Here is a 19,154-nt window from a genome sequence, read left to right as displayed (position 1 = left end):
ATCTCGAGGTCACATTTCGAGCTGAGCCCGAATACGGCCTGTGATGCATAGTCGTGCAAAGCGCTGCATGGGACGAGAAGCATTAGCAGCGCGGCCGCCGTTCTGGACCAGATGAGGGGTGAGGATGATGCTCGCCTGCAGTATGTGGCGCAGCTGAAATGGCAATAATTCGAAATCAACAGCCTGCGTTGGTCATTCTCGTGCAGTGGTGTATTTTGCAGGAGGCCTCAAGCTGGAGGGGTTCTCGGGATACTAATGCACTGGTGGGGAAGCTAGTTCCTGCACTCCGCTCATCACATCCGCACCTGCAGTCCGGACGATGATCCGCAAGGCAGGCTTGCTCAGCCTTACCCGCCGAGATATCGCCTAATGCGTATCCGTCCTGTGCGAAGGTGACATCGTGCAGCACACACGCATTACCCAGCTCAGCCATCTTGCCAGACCAAGCTGATTAGATTACGCACCGTTCCTGGCCATCTCTCAATCTGCATCTTCCAGTGGTTGATAGCTAACTGGAATGAATAGCGGGTATCATTCGGGCGGACCGATGTAAAGCACTACAGACCTGATCTCAGCTATATTCCATCAAAACAAAATGCGCCACGGCCTCGGAACTATGGATCGCGGAGCTGTGAAGCATACCTAGGTCACAGCACCGGACTGTAAGTCCACATCACGAGAAAAGAGGGGGTCAATTGCGCGAACACTGGACAGTCTCATCGGTGCTTGCAGCCAGTCGCAATGTATTCTTTCCCGACTCGTGGATGTTTGCAACAGACAAGTTCTGTGCAAATGCTGGAACCACATGCCAATTCCGATTCTGACAGTATTTGCAGATTCACGTGAATGCACTTGTGGCAACTTTTTCTAGAGAACGCGTCCTTCTGACTTCGCTCAAGCCCAGCTCTCCCACACCATTGCTAATCAAGCTCAGACATACCTATGTCACATGTTCGAAGTTTAGGCTTTCGATCTGGCCGGTTGCATGAAGCTATACACCACCGACGCAATCAAACTCAGCGTGTCGAAACGGCGCCTCTCGATGCGACGTCCTATACTCGCTGTACCTACGCGGTGTGACTCTGCGACTTCTCATAATTGTGGCGCTAACGGATCAGACAGGAGCTGCGTCTTCAGCCAGCCTCTTGACTCCTTTGCGTAATCTGCGGAGGACTCTGGACAGAACTGACCATCGTTACAGCACCTAAAAATGTATGCACAAAATGGCACTAGTCTACTTTGGCCAACTCTCAAAGGTCAATTACATATATAGTTCCATTGTAATCACAAGAAAACAGCAACATCCTCGAAATCAAATCATCACTGTACCTTATATCTTACTATACACCCACTTTTCCAAGTCTCTAAATCTTGCTATCAATCATGTCTCAAGACCAGGCCAACAAGTCGTTTTGGCTTGCATACTGCGATGCCATCAAATCTCAACTTGGAGACAAGACTGGCGAGCATACATCCTACTTCTTCAGCACCAGAGCTCAGCGTGGACCACCCGCTGGACCGGCGAGTCTGATCGATCCGATGTACGCCAACATGGGTATCTACGAGATCGGCGATAGTCAACTGTACACCGACAACTTGTTCTACGCCCCTACCAAGTCGAAGTCATACTCTCGTGCGCTCCTGGCATACATGGAACATGTTGACCTTGTAAGTACTGAGATCGCCTGCATTAAAGAGACGAAGACTCATATGAGGAATTAGGGCGATGCACCCACTTCTACTAACAAGCTGAACTTGGCCACAGCAATGCTCAACCAGACGTCAGCGAAAGAAGCATTTGATGCCGCAACAGAGAAGGCACAAGCAAAGTGGGACAAACTCAAGGAGAAACCAGAGTTCATGGTTCCCGGTGACACATGGTTCACCTGGAAGAGCCGTGAGCAAAAGCAGCTCAACGCGCTAGAGTCGAAGTACAACAGCTCCGTATCTGCTTTCGACTCTGCTACTCGAGAAGTCTTCGGTGACATGGCAAACTCGTACATCCAGGACAAGCAGCGAATTCGAGACGCTATATACGGTGTTACACCGTCCCCAGGGTGAGTTGAATAACGTATCAATAAGACCTTCAGGACCTGACAGCCCATTCAGCATTAACATGCCCGTTACGACGCTTGGAGCTCAGGATGCCGACGCCATTGTGAGGCAACTTGAGAAGGACGGCGTCGTGGCACCACCCAAACATGACTACTACGTCCCACTGTACTCCGCCTCAGACTACGCCGGGCAAGTGGCAGATTGGTTGGGCATGGCGAAGAAGGAGAACAAGCCGCGCGGTGAAGCAACCATCGACTTCAACAAAGGCAACAAGGTCGACGAGAAGAGCTTCACGCATACCAGTGGAGGCGGTGGCGTGTCAGTTGACTACGTTCCCTGGATCTCACTGGGTGTCAACGCCAGCGTGGACAATAAAGAGAGCTCCATGTTCACTCACGAGGACCAACTCAAGACTACCCTCACTATGTCTTGGGACGACCAGTTCCGAGCGATCAACGTTAACCCAGGTTCATGGTGCGTGTATCCCATTGCCTCCGTTTCCTTTCAACATATTACCCAGACAGCCACTTACCAGATACAGGGACATTCGAGGCAAAGATGCCTACAAGCTCAAGAGCGGCGCCCCAGAGGAAGTCAAGGGCCTGGCTCGCGTCGTACAGTTCGTCATCGTCTCGAACCTCGCCTTCGAAGTCCAGTTCTCCGGCAACACGATCAAGGAGTTTGACAAGCAGGTCTCAAGCGCTGCATCCGGCGGCGGAAGTATTCGTCTCTTCGGCATCCCCATTGGCATCAATGCGCATGGATCGAAGGATAAGAGTGACACTACACACACGGCCGATTGGGACTCCGCCTCGGGAAAGCTTTCTATCAAGCCTACACCCGACGGAGGCTTCGCTAGCATCATTGCAGTGATTGGAGAGAAGGTTTGATGAGTGAATGCGGTGGTTGGAAGCTGAGGGGAGAAGGGACGGAGGGGATCATCGGGGCGGCAGGTGCTTCTTTTGCCATGTATTCAGATTTGCTCCCAGAAACTTGCCTGTCATTACCGGTAATACAATGTTGTTTATTTCGCACTCAGCTAGACGACGCGAAGCCGCGTGTGTACCAATGCGCATGCTCTGATGGAGGAACGCAAACAGGTCGTCCTTTGCCCAAGCTTCCTTGCACGCCAAGCACACTAATCCCAAATCCTACAAGCGCCACGTGCTAAAGCCGCATTCATCAACCAATCACTCCAACCATCCTCAAGCACCTCCACATCTTCACATCAGCTTTCGTTCCCTTCCAAGCACTCTGCATTCGCGCGAACCTAGGTCGATTCTCAGTGTAAAAGAGTTGGAAATTAAGGTCAAGAGCTGGGAACCACAGGTCATAATGAATCAAAACTTCCAGGGTGCGCCCGATCGGGAGGACATCAGGCTGTTGGACCAGCTGCGCAGTCAGTTGATGCCGATGATTAAGGGTATGGATCGGTTGCAGGCTGAGATGCAGTATAAGATGAGTCGAGGCGAGGTTGTAGATTGGTAAGTGAGCGGGTGGTAGTGAGTTCACGTTGGGATGCGGGCGTGTTTGTTATGTAGCTTTGTCTCGTACACGCGTCTTTTGGTGGAATAACTTCGCGTCTCATTTGTTGACTAAGCGCGATGAGATCTCCGTTTATCGCATCTTTCTCAAGCCGGCCTTGAAGTGTGGAACTTGGACTATCACCGTACCCAGCGAGACACGTGCTGACGAGATGCTAGGCCACAAATCCAGCAAACAACCCGGACAGTAACGTCCTACCTCAACTCAATCCATCTCCTCATTAACGGCGGCTACCGCCACCAATCCAAGCTCGTCACCCAAAAACATCACATCCCCTCAAAAGATGCCGCCGGCAACCCCGTGGTCGACATCGCCGGCAATGCAGTCCTCGTTGAGCGCGACGTGCGACGGAGAATGACTAGCATCCAAGCTCTACCAACCAACACAGCAAAATTCGAAGCTCTTCATCCATTTCCCAACCCCTCTTTCCCGATGAATGCCGGAGGCGGTATGGCAGCAGGAATGGCAGGCACGTTACTACGAAAGAGGCTCGAGCCCATGGAAGAAGGCTGGGTCGAAGAGCGAATTCGAAAAGCGTCAGAATGGTGTTTTGTACCCGAAGAATGGGGTATCGCACCACGGAAGCCAGACACTACCACCACTGCCACAGAGGAGGAAGACGACGAAGACGCTGTGCCTGAGTCGGAACGACTAGATTCTGAAGCTATACCTACTACACGCGTCAAGAACGTGCTCTCCGCGGATGAGATTGTGGACCTCTGGAAACATGCGCATCAGGAGGTCTTCGATATCAAGTATCTCAGGCAGAAGTATCCGGCTAGTTACCCGGATCCTGGCGCGCAGGGTGCGGATGACGGCGAGGAAGAAGGAGAGGAAGGCGACGAGGACGAAGAAGAAGAAGAAGAGGAAGAGGAGTTTGAAGATGTCATGGATACGTCTGGGGGAGCGGAGACGGAAGAAAAGGATGCTGCGAAACCGAAGGTGGTGAAAAAGAAGGTCACGGTAGGGAAGTTGCCGGTGCATGAACCTGTGGATGGGGTACCGGTGCTTTCGCTTGGGTTTGCCCATAAGTTTGCGGAGATTGGTGAGGTATAGGAACATGGCGGTTTTGACATCATAAGAGATTAGTACAAGCATGTCAATAGCGTTCATTCTAATAAAGACGCCTGGGGTATCATGATTCCTGCGCCTGACACCCTAGCCCGCTAACACAAGGACTATCTATACGTCTACTCAGGTCTGAGCGCATACATTCTGACCGGGAACAACTCCCTAGGCATTCCTCTTTGTTGCTCCGTCGCCACGATTTTCAGTCCTGCTTCCTGGAACAGAGCCCTGAACTTCTTATCTGACCGCGTGACGCTCGAGTCTTCATCGTCGTAGATGTCCTTGTGATGGATGTCGGTCGACATGTTCTCCTTGACTACAATCCAGCTCCGACTTGTCGCATCGCCCTCTGCCTTCTTCAAGCCTTCGCCACACCTCCGCATGTAGACAACGAACTGGGCGTCTGTCAAATGTCCTACACACCATTGGTTCCAGATCACATCGTATGCGCCCGGCTCTGGTATCCAATCTTGCAGCCCCAGGTTTATGACTTCTCCCACCTGGCCCTTGCCAGATTTTGCGTCTCCGTCTCCGGCATACTCGCCATTCCCTAGACTTTGTACCAGCTCATCTGTGAACTTCTTCACTGGCTCTACTATATCCACTTGTCTACTGACGCCCAACAATAAACCTTTCGTTATACGTCCAATACCCGCGCCACAGTCCGCAACACGCTCCAGAGGCGGCAGCGGCTCTTTCGAACCCTGCGCCTTGCCCCGGCGCAATTTTGTGAGGAAATTTGAAGAACCCTGCAAATCGATGCGCGAAGTCTGAGGAAACCCGCCGAGCATGCCATTGACGTCTGGCGAGACATTATTCCAGTATTCGAGCGCGTGGGCAACGTCTATCGAGGCATCGGGGCGTTCGGCTTCAGGGGTAACGGGGAGCGTCGCTTCTTCCACCATGTCTACGGTGGGGTCTGCGAGGGCAAGAGGGAGCGCGGCGAGTGTCTGCGGCAGTCTGAGTAAGTGGGTTTGTATCTTTGTGGTGCTGCCTCGCGACATTGTGTGACAAACGTTGGATTGCGGCCGGTGTGTAGTCGGTGGGGAGTTGTTGATTCGCGCAGGATCGGGAATAAGGAAGTTGTTGGATGCGCGCGCGAGGTTTCTCGTGGTGGTGGTGGGGTAGCGACAGGGCTGTTGCCGACTCTGGACGCCGACGCGTCGCGCGACGACTGCCCAGCCCGCTTTGCCTACTCACATGACGGCACGCGTCTGTTCAGCCCGTGGACCTCGGGGACGTGTTGCATCAATAACCGTGGTTGATAAAGCAGATGAGAGAGGCCGATACTGGGAAGACGGGCGTCTGAAAGAGGCAGTTGCATGCGGATAAGCTAGGTACGGGCATCGATGGCGGGGTCCACACTATCAAGGGAAGCTACGGCTGTCCCGCGGGTCGTCATCAGCGTCCTACATGTCTGCAGCCTATAGATAGCTAGCTGTCTCCTCGCCGGCCAAGGAGATGTCCTGTCTCTACTCCGCCCTCACTCGCGCTTCACTTCGCTCCAAACCATCTGTTCCCTTTCAAACTTCCATACACAGAGCTCCTACAAGTTGTTACCGTCCCTTGTGGAGACACTACAGTACTCAAACCAACATGTCTGACCTCTTCGTTGAGCTTGCTGCGCCGAATGGTCGCAAGTACCAGCAGCCAAGGGGTCTCTTCATCAACAATGAATTCGTCAAGTCAAAGTCCGGCGAGACCATCACTTCGATCAACCCGAGGTACGCTTGCTGCCTTCATCGGTAGCTATGACTAACATGGTACAGTGATGAGAGCGAGATCGTCTCCGTCTATGCCGCTGGACCCGAAGATGTGGACATTGCCGTAGCAGCTGCGCGGAAAGCGTTCAAGAACCCGGACTGGCGGGACATGGACACTAATGCCCGAGCTGACCTTCTCTACAAGTTTGCCCAGCTGATTGAAGAGCACAAGGAAACGCTTGCCACGATCGAGACATGGGACAACGGAAAGCCTTACTCTGTCTCGCTGAACGACGACTTGGGTGAGGTTGTTGGCACTATCAAGTACTACGCAGGATATGCCAACAAGATCCACGGCACGGTCATTGACACCTCGCCTCTCAAGTTGGCTTACACAGTCCGTGAGCCTCTTGGTGTCTGTGGTCAGATCATCCCATGGAATTTCCCTCTTGCGATGGCGGCCTGGAAGCTAGGACCTGCTCTCTGCACTGGTAACACAGTAGTCTTGAAAGCAGCTGAACAAACGCCCCTGTCTATCCTGTATCTCGGAAACCTGGTCAAGGAAGCTGGCTTCCCGCCCGGTGTCATCAACTTCATCAACGGCGAGGGAAGGAAGGCTGGTGCAGCATTGGCCCAACACCTCGACGTCGACAAGATTGCATTCACAGGATCCACAGCCACTGGAAAGGAGATCATGAAAATGGCAGCTGTCAACATGAAGAACATCACTCTCGAAACAGGTGGTAAATCACCTTTGGTAGTCTTTGACGACGCAGACCTTGACCAAGCGGTCAAGTGGAGTCACGTTGGTATCATGTAAGTCGTGTGTACGTTCGCCTTCAAATTGAGCTAACACGATGTAGGTACAACCAAGGTCAAGTCTGCACGGCAACATCAAGAATCCTGGTGCAAGAAGGCATCTACGACAAGTTTGTCGAAGCTTTCAAGGAGCATGTGAAGACCACTTCTGTGGTTGGCGACCCCTTCAAGGACGACACATTCCAGGGTCCGCAGGTTACCAAGACGCAATTCGACCGCGTCTTGTCATACATCGAGTCTGGCAAGTCGGAGGGCGCCACTCTCATCGCTGGTGGAGAAGCGTACAAGAATGTTGGCGGCAAGGGCTTCTTCGTCTCGCCCACTATCTTCACCAATGTCAAAGACAACATGAAGATCTACCGCGAGGAGGTGTTTGGTCCTTTCGTCGTCATCAGCTCGTTCAAGGAAGAGGAGGAGGCGATCAACCGTGCCAATGACACAACATACGGTCTTGGTGCAGCCGTCTTCACTGAGAACATCACTAAGGCTCATCGTGTTGCCAGACGTATTGAAGCGGGCATGGTCTGGATCAACTCGAGCAACGATTCCGATATCCGTATTCCATTCGGGGGTGTGAAACAGTCTGGTATTGGCAGAGAGCTGGGCGAGGCTGGTCTGGAGGCATATACCAACAAGAAGGTACGTTACGCTAGTAAACACACATGCAGGTCGCGCTAACATATAAATAGGCCATCCACGTCAACCTAGGAAACAAGCTATAGCGGACTTGCACGGGTGCGATGTCAAGATGCTATTGATAATACTGGAGACGGCGGCGATGCATGTGGCGTCTTGCATACACCAGTCTGGTCACATGTGCACCCAAGATATCCGCCCTTGGCGCCACGGCTTGGACAGTTGACGTGATGGAGAAGGTGGAGAAGACTACCTCATGTTCAAAATGCAAACTTCAAATGTCGGTGTAAAGCATGATTGATGAGGCTTTTACTTCCATGCCACGTGTGACGTCGTGCAGCACGCGCTCAATTACCCCTTGGGCAGCAGGAGAATAAATGTCGCAACAGCGGGATTTCTGCAGTGGCCTTGGGCGCATGGGTAACTGTGTATCTGTGCCGCACAGCGGAACAGGAATGCTTGCGTAAGCTCTCGAACGTGACTGGCGGAGCGGTGGGTTCCGAGGAGCGTTGTAACTGCAGCAGCTTCGTTTATTCCCATAGCTTGGGCGAACTGCTGGCAGTGGGCCCATGGTGATGCCGTTCGTGGGGTCAGTGGGAGTGGTTTTCTAAACGTGACGCGTGATTTGCAAGTGACATCTATGGATCGTGGGCGCCTGACGGTCAGCCGTGAGGCGTGTCAACTGGCCATGCCGGCATCCGTGATGTGTCGCTCCAGGACGTGGTCGGATATACCGAGAGAGGCGGCGGTTCGCTTTGTGTGCCCAGTCGTCATCCTTGTCGGCTTGTCCTTGCCTTGGCAGCCTCTCGTCTCCAACTTCGCTACCGTCTGCAGTGCTCTCTCTCCGCAGCCTTTGCCCCTCTCACGATAGCCGTTCCAGCAGTCGCGCATCGCTGTGATCTCCGTGTTTTTGCCATCTGGGTCGTGTACAGCCTCAACGCTGGGGTTGTCTGGGCTTCTGCTAGTTTCCCCCATTGATTGCGCTAGTGAGCTTCCAACGCTGCTATTCACCGGTCCGCAGAGCCCGAAGGACGCCAGCTCGCCCACCAGCGTCACTGCCCATGTCCTGGCTCCAACTAAGGTTTGCGGCTGACATCGCAACTAAATCCCCGCTCTGCTCGCGTAGAGGTTGATATCACCGCTGCCACCACGACGCCCGCACGCAGACGCTTCAGCACTGCCCGAACGTAGTGAGCCTGCCCGACCCGCTCACAGCCCGCATACCATCGATCTGGCGCGCACGCTGGAAGACGATCGCTCCCCCGTCGCCTCGCCCAGCCTCGCCTGCCAGTCTCCGAGGCAGATAACGACAGCGCCGACGGAGGCACGCTTCCTTGCTTTTCTCGCCCGCCTCTACCGGCCGCCCTAACATTGTCTCTGCGCGCTGCCTACCTACTTCCTCACACATCACCTGAGAGCGTGTTTGCACGTGGCGTCATCGCTCCGAGACATCCTGGGAAGGCGCCAGGGCTACCATCGGCTCGTGCTTTCACTTTCCAACCCAACCCGCCGCCGCCGCTTCCCCAGGCTGTGAGACAGGACACCACTGCTCTCACCAGGCATACACACATTCCATACTCTTCTCCACACGCTCGCTTAGTCCGCAACCCGCATCATGGGTAACCAGCAGTCGAGCGGCAAGGACAAGAAGGGCGAGAAGGGCGGTGCTGACGGCGTACCTCTCGGCCGCGAGTACTACCGCTCTTTCGAGAGATCCGACACCAAAGACTCTACCCGCTCCCTTCGCAACTCATTGCGCAACAAGATCCCCGGCACCGGCAAATCCGACAGCCCACGGAACTCTATCGCGGCCCTCAACGACTCCAACGGAAAAGCTGACAAGTCAGATGCTGCTTCCACCAAATCAAGAGGCTCGCGACGGGGCTCGGTCGCTTCAGCTTCAGCGACCGCTCCCACGGATTTAACTCCAGAAGCCGCTGATAAGGCCGAATCAGACCAAGACGAACCGCAAGCGCCGCCCTCGCCCGTCCACGGCGCGACACTCGGAACGGGACATGAAGGTGTGAGCAAGGCACAGAAAACCGGCGAAGTCGACCACGTCTCGGACGTGCCGCCGACGGGAGCAGCACAGCCTTTGGCCTCTGCTCAGCCGGGAGAATCAATCCTACAGAAGAAGGACCAACCCATACCCAGGCTTCCAGAGCCTCCCGCGCCCACCGATGGTTCAGGTTCTCCCATGGAGCTCACTGCGCTCAAGACCATGGACCTTGACGACATGATCCAGCGACTCTTGGACGCAGCCTACGCTGGAAAGGTCACCAAGACGGTCAGCTTGAAGAACGCTGAGATCTTCGCCATTTGCTCTGCTGCCCGCGAAGTCTTTCTGAGTCAGCCCGCGCTGCTTGAGCTCGCTCCGCCTGTCAAGATTGTTGGCGACATCCATGGCCAGTACACCGATTTGATCCGCATGTTCGAGATGTGCGGATTTCCTCCCAACTCGAATTACCTGTTCCTCGGCGACTACGTAGACCGCGGCAAGCAGAGTCTGGAAACCATCCTACTCCTGCTCTGCTATAAGCTCAAGTTCCCCGAGAACTTCTTCCTCCTCCGCGGCAACCACGAATGCGCCAACGTTACACGTGTGTACGGCTTCTACGATGAATGCAAGAGGAGATGCAATATCAAAGTCTGGAAGGCTTTTGTGGATACATTCAACACACTCCCTATTGCAGCTATTGTCGCGCAGAAGATTTTCTGTGTTCATGGTGGACTGTCTCCAAGCTTGTCGCATATGGATGACATTAGGCAAATTGCGCGACCTACCGATGTCCCCGACTATGGCTTGTTGAACGACCTCCTATGGAGTGATCCTGCGGATATGGAAAACGACTGGGAGTCTAATGAGAGAGGCGTTAGTTATTGTTTTGGAAAGAAGGTCATCATGGAGTTCCTCGCAAGACATGACTTCGACCTTGTTTGCAGAGCTCACATGGTCGTAGAAGATGGTTATGAGTTCTTCACTGATCGAGTGTTGGTCACTGTGTTTTCAGCGCCAAACGTAAGTGATTCTACGAATCTCGCAACTGAACTCATGCTAACTCTATCCAGTACTGCGGCGAATTTGACAACTGGGGTGCCGTCATGTCGGTTTCGGGAGAACTGCTCTGCAGTTTCGAGCTACTCAAACCTCTCGATTCGAGCGCGCTCAAGAGCCATATCAAGAAGAGCAGGAATAAGCGTCAAAGCATGCTCAACTCACCAGTACGTATCACAACTGAGCTTACTGAATTCTTGTTTAATTCAGGGCTATCTATTGCATTCATAGCAGGACTGACTTTGGCTTGTAGCCCGCACACTACGCACCTCAAAGTTACTAATTTTGTACTTTGGTGTAGGATGTCCAAGACATTCCCTCCCCTGGATCTCCGATCATCGCGAAGACGGCAACGATACAAATCGAGGAAGATATTCAGGAGCGCGCAGATGCTGTTGAGACAACGGGCGAATCAGTGAGACGAGGCCTATCCCAGAGATTGCGACGCGTACGGAGGAGGCCTGGATTGGAACAACTTGGCAGTCAAGACGACGGTGCTCCCGCAACTGTCCCACGGAAATACGGTCACAACAGAGCGAACACGTGGGCCCACGAATGGAGTCCTTTTCCTACACTACCCACGAGCCGTAGCGCACCACTGCTTTTACAGCGTAGACAACGAACTGACGCGGGGACCGCGGATGCAGAGAGACGAAAACAGAAACTTGAAGAACAGCGGGCCTTGTGGGAATCAACCCTTCCTCGGATCATGTCAGACCATGTTGGTTACTTCTCAACCGGGCATCATCTCGATTACGTTCATCCTGAGGAGACGCCACCGCCGTCGTAAAAAATCATTGTGTCCGGCTGTTGTTTGGGAAAAGGTCTTGGTCACTTGGATCTTATCGGCTTGTCACGCGCCATAACGCTACCTGCTTCGTTTCAAAGACACCACGCAGCTTTTTCGATATTCTCATCTCTTTACTTTACTTCACTTTATCTGTTTGCGCATTGACAGGCGTCGGCGTACAGTGGCATGCTGCATTGCAGGCTTTTGGACTACCAAATTACGACTGATTGGATCGAGATGTATATTTTCTCTGTATGCTCTGGTTGCGAGAGTGAGGGGTGTGGATAGCATACTGATGGCACATCACCGTCTTTTGAGTAATATTATTCTCAACACTACCTATTCAGGCTAGTTCATCGGTGAGAACAACAATCATGCATGTGCCGTTGACGCGGATGTGACTAACGAAATTCTATGTCGAAGCTGGACTAGGGGGTAGATCTCCTGTCGCCCAGTGACTTGGACTACTTCCCATGACATACTCCATGGTACCTCCATTCTCAAAGACATCTTCCCAAGCTACCCATGCTTTGTCCCAAGTTTCGCCATTGACCTTCAGGCTCTGTACGTACGGCGCGGTATTCCGATCGCCCCCATCGCTGAAAGCAGTAGTAACAGTAAGCGTCTTCCCATTCCCAAGATCGAGCACAAGTTCCGAAAACCAAGGCGACAGAACAAGAAACGTAGTCTGCCCCGTCACCGGGTAAAGACCAATCATCTGCCACTACACGTACTGTTAGCCATCATCTCCAGCAACCATCAAAATGAGAATGAAGAGATTACTTACGAGTAAATTCGCCTCCATAGCCCCCGCATCCGAATTCCCAGGCAACCCCTCCACCCCCTCATTATACAAGTCCGACACACCCCTACTCCTCTCCACACTCCTCCACTGCTCCCCCCTGACGAAATTATAAAGATACGGCGTAATAAAACTAGGTTCATTCCCGGCATCAAAAAACCCCAACTCGAAGATCTTGTTCAAACGATCCACAAACTTTTCGTCGCCGCCTACCCGCCTTATCAACTCGGCGACGTCGTGGATGGCGTTCATACTGTAGATCCAACTATTGTCTTCATAGTACGCGTCGGGCCAGTAGCAGCCACCGCAGTCGGCGGGGTCTTGTTGTAGAAACTCGCCGTTTGCGAGGCGGGGGACGAGGAAACCGGTGTGGTTGTGAGATGAGGCGGAGGGGTCCCATTGGTTACGCCAGTTACGGGAGCGGTTTACATAGGTTTCTGCGTCGGAGGTTTTGCCGAGGCCGGCGGCGACGACGTGCACGGCGTAGTCGTTGGTTGAGTATTCCACGGCACGCGATACGGCGCGGGTGAAGGCTGGTGTTATGTATCCGTACTCGAGCCAGTCTGGAAGTGCGCCTCGTCCTTCCTTGGTTGAGGAATCAGGGGCTTGGGGGTCGAAGTTGTTGGGTGGGACGACTTCAGCGTCTGTACGCATAGCGGAGAAACCATCGTCCCAGTTTATCGCGCCCCGGACGCCTTTGATATAAGCGTCTGCGAGTACGTTGTCGGCGTTCGATCCACCTTGTACGCGGCCGTTGTAGTTTGACGAGCGCGCGTCGGGGAGGAAGCCGTCGTGGCGCCAGATGTCGATTAGAGAGCGGAGGAACTCTTCGTAGGCGGTGGGTTGGAGGATGTGGAAGAGGGAGGTGTGGCAGCGGTGCGTGTCCCAGAAAGTGAAGATGTCGTCGTAGTAGGGTTCGGTGGACGTCCAGGATGGGTTTTCGCCCGTTCGGTTCGAGGGGATGAGGAAGGCGCCGTAGAGGGCGCTGTAGATGAGGGATAGGTCGGACGTGTCGAAAGAGGAGGTTTTCACCTTGCTAAGGATTTCGGTGTTCCATCTGTTCTTTGCGGCGGTGACGAGGGTGGTGAGGGAGGTGTCTGAGGTTATTTCTTCTAGGTTTGAACAAGCCTGAGAGGAAGAGATGAAGGAGATGCCGACTCGAGATGTTACTTCCGGTCCCGTGAACGTGAACACGCCACCGAGACGAGCGGTCCCTGATACCGGGGTGCTTGATGCATTGGCATTTCCTTTGAAAGTTCTCGATCGTAGGGGTTGCTGGTTGAACTTGCCACAGAAATAGATCGTCCAATCTGGCGACAAGTTCCAACCGTTGTTGTAGACACCGTATCCTTCGTAGTGCCCATCTTCTTCGATCCTGAAGCCACCACCCGAATAGTGTTGTTCCCAACCAAGACCCCTAAAACTGGGAAGTACGTGCGAAACATCGACCACAATAGATGACGATGTGCCGTTTGGGAAAGAGTAAGAGTAAAGCCCGGCATGCTCGGTAGCACCAAGCTCTACTGAAATGCCGTTCGCCAGCGATGACTTGTAATATCCAAGACTCCCTTGATCTGGTGATGCTCGTGGTTGTGACAGATCTGCAAGGGGGTCCGGCACCTCACCGACCACTGGCATCTGACTTACGACGCCGTATTTTGGCGCTCCTCCCGTACCAGACTCGTGCATCATACTAAAGCCAAAGATGTTGCCTTCGGGGAGATAGCCAGAGTATGCGTCGGTGTTCATGTTCTGAACGTCAGGTCCAAGCTTGACCATGGCGAAGGGTGCGGCCACGACCCCAGGAAATCTATTTCCACCGCCCTGAGTTCCTTGACTGGGTTTTGTGAGTGGAGTACAAATAGTATAGAACGTGGTACTTACAAGACATTGACATGTTTGCTGTAGTCCAGTTGTGCCTGCACAGATCCGGTTGAGATTAGTATGGAAAAAGTACAAATGCCTGCGAAGAAAGACGATCTCGTAGGAGACGACATCTCTGCAGTCGCAATGCAGAGTATGCCAAAATGTAAGATAAAGATGGTGCTTTAAACGTAGAAGTAAACAGTACACGAGAGTGTGGCGCTAGGTGTGTTGCTAAGTATGGATCACCACCATACCAACGTTCTCGGTACCGCCAAATCAGTACTCAAAGACGCGCACCTCAGGGAGTTCGGATTCCAATGAAAGCTTACTCCCTTTGCGTGGGAGTATGGCGCAGTCTTTGGTGTGGCTCAACTGTGGCTAATACGTGCCGTGGGTGCCGTGAATGCCGATCGGTCCGGACGGGTCAAGCAATATAGGGGGCTGAGACGGTGAGAGTAATGAAAGAACTGGAATGAAAGCGGCTAAAACTCGATTATAAGCCATGCATCTTGCCATCTACCGGGCAATGTATGCTGTACCATGAATATTGGGGCGTTGTAACGAGATGGCCTGCTGACCAATGAGAGCTCATGATACCAACATGTGAGCGACAAGTCGCCAGTGTGTTATCGACACCTGCAGCACCGCTTAGACAAGCGGGCATGTCTGACGTAGATATATGCTTGAAGGCCTTGTATATGATGCAGATTTCCCGTTTTGCTGTGATAACAAATAGCAGATGGTCAGTTTCACCGTAATCATTCGACATAGATGGGCCGAATGCGACTAATCAACAATCAACATATGAGATGACTGTTTGCATCGGTACCTATGATTCGGTTCCGCAACGGTAATGATCTGTGTGTCGTGCTCGGAGAGGGGTTCTTGACATGGTCTGCGCTGGCAAACTACTCAGTCTTTTGACCAAGCCTCGAGGTTCTGAACAACAGGGCTTCTGCCACCCCTTGTGATAATCCAAACAACATCCTCATCGCTGTCGTTGACCTCTTGGTGCTCTGCATACGCTGGTATAAGTGCAAAATCCCCTGGTGCTAGCTCTTGTCTTTTACTGCCGTTCGATCCGCTGACTAGGGCGCCATGACCCTTCGCGGCGTACACGATGGTATCTGCCAAGATCTCAGGTACCACTCGTACAATATTACGAAATCGCTCGAGCGCGTATGAATGGGTGCACGGGTGCAATACAGGACGTACCCTCATCGCCGTGGTGGTGGATCGCAGAAGCTGTATGGGGTTTGGCGATCATGACTGCTAACGTCAGTAGTCGAAGTCTTGATGATCACATCAGTCCTACCAGTTCCACAGATCTGGTCCGACATGTCTACAATTGCGGGCATGCGAATCATGCCATCGGTTTGGGGGCCATCTGGGGCTTGGAAGTCAGACCCCTTCTTCACCTGGACTTGTCGAGACATCCTGTATTATACATGCGCTGAGTTACGAATAAGAGGTGAGAGGTAGTCTCCATGGCTGAACTTGACTGCGCATCGAGTTCTTGAAGGCGACCTCGGGACGAAGAATGACGCGGTCGTGATGCGGAGACCCCACGAAACGCGTTGGAAGGACGCGCCATAGCTTCATGGTACTCCTCACTCGACGGCATGGGGCGTTCCGTGCGTTTGACTAGGTGTCAAAGTAATCAATGCGACAACTCGCTGAGCATCTGAATGTCAGCCTCTTCTGTTCGGCATGTGAAGACTGACATGTCGACACGTGAGCGTCCCAATGCGGCATACCTCGGCATTTGCGCGTATGACGTGAAGCTCCAAACAGCAAGTCACCCGGTCCGTGACGGCAACGACCAATTGCAGCGCTCGCATTCCAACGCACGAGATCATCAGACAGCGGCTTGCTGCACTCCAGAACGCGCTATGGGCGGCCGACTTTCAGCAGCTGGCGGGTTCCCCGGATTGCCTTGGCGTGGAGTAGTTCCTGGCATGTGAAGACGTCCCGAAACTTGCTAAGCCTCTTATAAGTCAGTAAGGGTTGTCCTGTGATTAGCGACACCTCATCCGTCTGCTCTCCTTACTACACCTACCCCTCTTGCATATTGACACCTAGAGCAACATGTCGAAGCGCTTCTCAACCGCTGATGTCGCGTCGCACAAGACAGCGAGCGACTTGTGGATCATCGTAGATGAAGACGTCTATGATCTCACGAACTTCCAGGAGGAGCACCCAGGAGGCAAGAAGAGTATGTCAAACCTCGATGCACGAATATCATTCGCGAAGCTGACAACAACAAGTCCTCCAACGCGTCGCCGGAAAGGACGCCTCGAAGCAGTTCTGGAAGTACCACAATGACAGCATTCTCAAGAAGTACCAGAAGCAGCTCCAGGTCGGATCGCTAGACAGCAAAGCCGCGCCTCCAGCTCCTCCAGCTACCGCTGCGCCCGAGCAGAAGAAGGCGCCGAAGAAGGATGTGGTCAAGCCAGAGGCCAACTCTGGTGTTATCGCGCCACAGCCAACCGAGGCTGCTGCTGAGGAGTCGGAGCCTTTCGATGCCTACGGCGATCTTATCCCATACGCAGACCCGTCATGGTACCAAACAGTAAGCCCGCCTACAAATCGCGCATTGGCATCGCTGACACCAGATCCAGTACCACTCGCCCTACTACAACGATACCCACGTAGCCCTCCGCGATGAAGTCCGCCAATGGGTCGAGGAGAAACTCATGCCCAACGTAACCGAATGGGACGAAGCGAAGAAGGTGCCCGACGAAATCTTCCAGGAAATGGGCGAGCGCGGATACCTCGCCGGTATGCTCGGCATGCACTTCCCTACAGAATACACAGACAAGCGGGTCCAATGTGTGCCCACAGAGAAGTGGGATCACTTCCACGAGATGATCATCACCGATGAGCTGTCAAGGACAGGCAGCGGTGGTCTCGTCTGGGGTCTGATCGGAGGATACGGCATTGGCGGACCTCCTCTGTTCAAGTTCGGCAAGAAGGAGCTCGTCCAGCGCATTGGTCCAGACCTTTTGAGCGGAAAGAAGAGGATCTGTCTCGCCATCACCGAGCCTGGTAAGTTCATTCATCCCTTCCGCACAACGTGACCGAATACTGACTGCAACAGATGCCGGTAGCGACGTCGCGAACCTGACCTGCGAAGCCAAGCTCTCCGAAGACGGCAAACACTACATCGTAAACGGCGAGAAGAAGTGGATCACCAACGGTATCTGGTCCGACTACTTCACAACCGCTGTCCGCACTGGCGGAGAGGGCATGAACGGTGTCTCCGTGCTCCTGATCGAGCGCAGCGCCGGTGGCGTCTCCACTCGCAAGATGGACTGCCAAGGTGTATGGAGCAGCGGCACTACCTACGTTACCTTCGAGGACGTCAAGGTCCCCGTCGAGAACCTCATTGGCAAGGAGAACCAGGGTTTCAAGGTTGTCATGACAAACTTCAACCACGAGCGTATCGGTATCATCATCCAATGTCTGCGCTTCGCCCGCGTCTGCTACGAGGAGAGCGTGAAGTACGCACACAAGCGCAGGACTTTCGGCAAGCGCCTCATCGACCACCCCGTCATTCGCCTCAAGCTCGCGCACATGGCACGCCAGATCGAGGCAAGCTACAACTGGATGGAGAACCTCATCTACCAGTGCCAGAAGATGGACGAGATGGAGGCCATGTTGAAGCTTGGTGGTGCTATTGCCAGTTTGAAGGCGCAAAGTACCACGACATTCGAGTTCTGTGCTAGGGAAGCCAGCCAGATCTTCGGTGGTCTGAGTTACAGTCGTGGTGGACAAGGCGCGAAGGTCGAGAGACTGTACAGGGATGTCAGGGCTTACGCTATTCCTGGTGGCTCGGAAGAGATCATGCTTGACCTGAGTATCAGGCAAGCGCTGCGGGTACACAAGGTGCTGGGTATGAAGCTATAAATTGCTTTAGCGACGTGTTTAGTTATCTGTAAAAATATCATATATCATATTCCGTTTTGAATCTTGTGGTCGTTCGGTCTTGTGGATGTTGAGAATTGGAAAAATGCATGGCTTGCTAGTCGCGCGCACGTGGCTGGGAGATGATTCCGATCTTGACTTGCCAGCTCCTTCGTCGCGAAAGCACGACGCGTCGCCTACCCAGACGCCTCGTTCGCGACCCCTGTCAGTGGCCATCACATATATTTGCGATCATTTAAGCTACACGCACAGCTCAAACTGGGCCATTCGTGACATGTTGCCAGCCTCGAGTTCAGGATGCCCAGGTGTTTACCCCCGCGGAAGCCCCACCAGTTACAGCTTCATTTACGGCAGTTACTGCCCAGCTGCCGACAATATGTTCGATACAGCCTGTGACCGCATCAAGATTACAACCCATGACCTTACTGGTGGTCTCGCAGAGGCAAAGGATCCCACTACGCCATCCCTAGGCATCGACTCAAGTGTCCTGATCTCAGGTTTTACCCATACAAAGGATAGATGACAGATGTGCAGGGTGCAGCGACCCCACGTGTATACTTTACACTTACTGATGAGACACGTGTGTGCGGAGGGCTCAGTAATCCCACGTATGGACAAGCTGATCAGGTGTTCAGCCGCAGTACAACAGGCAGCCCTTGCTGTGGCACTCCAACTGATTTAATATGCCGACCTCGCGGCGGTCCTCATAGCTGCACAAGATGCGGGGTACGAAACAATACACTTGAAATCCGGGACAGACAGAAACCCAACTCAATCTATGATCATCTCGAGATCTTGGAAGGCAACAGATCATGTATCATCGAGATGAAGGCCAATTAACATGTCAACAGGGAGTGCATCCCGACTCGTGTCTGATGAACGCGCGAG

The 19,154-nt window shown here is 53.3% G+C and overlaps 7 protein-coding genes across 7 annotated transcripts; 5 read left to right on the top strand and 2 right to left on the bottom strand.

Moving 5' to 3' along the window:
* Positions 1–1,383: 1,383 nt before the first annotated feature.
* Positions 1,384–2,945, top strand: J4E93_001332 (uncharacterized protein; the record flags this gene model as incomplete). The annotated part of the gene is made up of 4 exons (XM_049339284.1): positions 1,384–1,668; positions 1,723–2,057; positions 2,083–2,529; positions 2,597–2,945. 4 exons carry the CDS (start codon positions 1,384–1,386, stop codon positions 2,943–2,945), a joined length of 1,416 nt encoding a protein of 471 aa, XP_049203241.1.
* A 445-nt stretch (positions 2,946–3,390) lies between these two features.
* Positions 3,391–4,656, top strand: J4E93_001331 (uncharacterized protein; the record flags this gene model as incomplete). Its single annotated transcript, XM_049339283.1, has 2 exons — positions 3,391–3,539; positions 3,759–4,656. The coding sequence occupies 2 exons, from the start codon at positions 3,391–3,393 to the stop codon at positions 4,654–4,656; spliced, it is 1,047 nt and encodes a 348-aa protein (XP_049203240.1).
* A 134-nt stretch (positions 4,657–4,790) lies between these two features.
* J4E93_001330 (uncharacterized protein) lies at positions 4,791–5,672 on the bottom strand (the record flags this gene model as incomplete). Its single annotated transcript, XM_049339282.1, has 1 exon — positions 4,791–5,672. The coding sequence occupies one exon, from the start codon at positions 5,670–5,672 to the stop codon at positions 4,791–4,793; it is 882 nt and encodes a 293-aa protein (XP_049203239.1).
* Positions 5,673–6,264: 592 nt separating this feature from the next.
* J4E93_001329 (uncharacterized protein) lies at positions 6,265–7,912 on the top strand (the record flags this gene model as incomplete). The annotated part of the gene is made up of 4 exons (XM_049339281.1): positions 6,265–6,392; positions 6,438–7,187; positions 7,235–7,829; positions 7,880–7,912. The coding sequence occupies 4 exons, from the start codon at positions 6,265–6,267 to the stop codon at positions 7,910–7,912; spliced, it is 1,506 nt and encodes a 501-aa protein (XP_049203238.1).
* A 1,529-nt stretch (positions 7,913–9,441) lies between these two features.
* Positions 9,442–11,671, top strand: J4E93_001328 (uncharacterized protein; the record flags this gene model as incomplete). Its single annotated transcript, XM_049339280.1, has 3 exons — positions 9,442–10,845; positions 10,896–11,048; positions 11,183–11,671. The coding sequence occupies 3 exons, from the start codon at positions 9,442–9,444 to the stop codon at positions 11,669–11,671; spliced, it is 2,046 nt and encodes a 681-aa protein (XP_049203237.1).
* A 412-nt stretch (positions 11,672–12,083) lies between these two features.
* J4E93_001327 (uncharacterized protein) lies at positions 12,084–14,370 on the bottom strand (the record flags this gene model as incomplete). The annotated part of the gene is made up of 3 exons (XM_049339279.1): positions 12,084–12,395; positions 12,459–14,310; positions 14,363–14,370. 3 exons carry the CDS (start codon positions 14,368–14,370, stop codon positions 12,084–12,086), a joined length of 2,172 nt encoding a protein of 723 aa, XP_049203236.1.
* A 2,057-nt stretch (positions 14,371–16,427) lies between these two features.
* J4E93_001326 (uncharacterized protein) lies at positions 16,428–18,248 on the top strand (the record flags this gene model as incomplete). The annotated part of the gene is made up of 4 exons (XM_049339278.1): positions 16,428–16,554; positions 16,607–16,911; positions 16,961–17,387; positions 17,440–18,248. 4 exons carry the CDS (start codon positions 16,428–16,430, stop codon positions 18,246–18,248), a joined length of 1,668 nt encoding a protein of 555 aa, XP_049203235.1.
* Positions 18,249–19,154: the final 906 nt, after the last annotated feature.

This window comes from Alternaria ventricosa (genome assembly GCF_023758065.1).
Source record: "Alternaria ventricosa strain BMP 2768 chromosome Unknown scaffold_2, whole genome shotgun sequence".
Classification (NCBI taxonomy): Eukaryota; Fungi; Ascomycota; class Dothideomycetes; order Pleosporales; family Pleosporaceae; genus Alternaria; species Alternaria ventricosa.
Note: the sequence above shows the minus strand (reverse complement) of the source record. Positions and strands in the feature narration are given on the sequence as shown.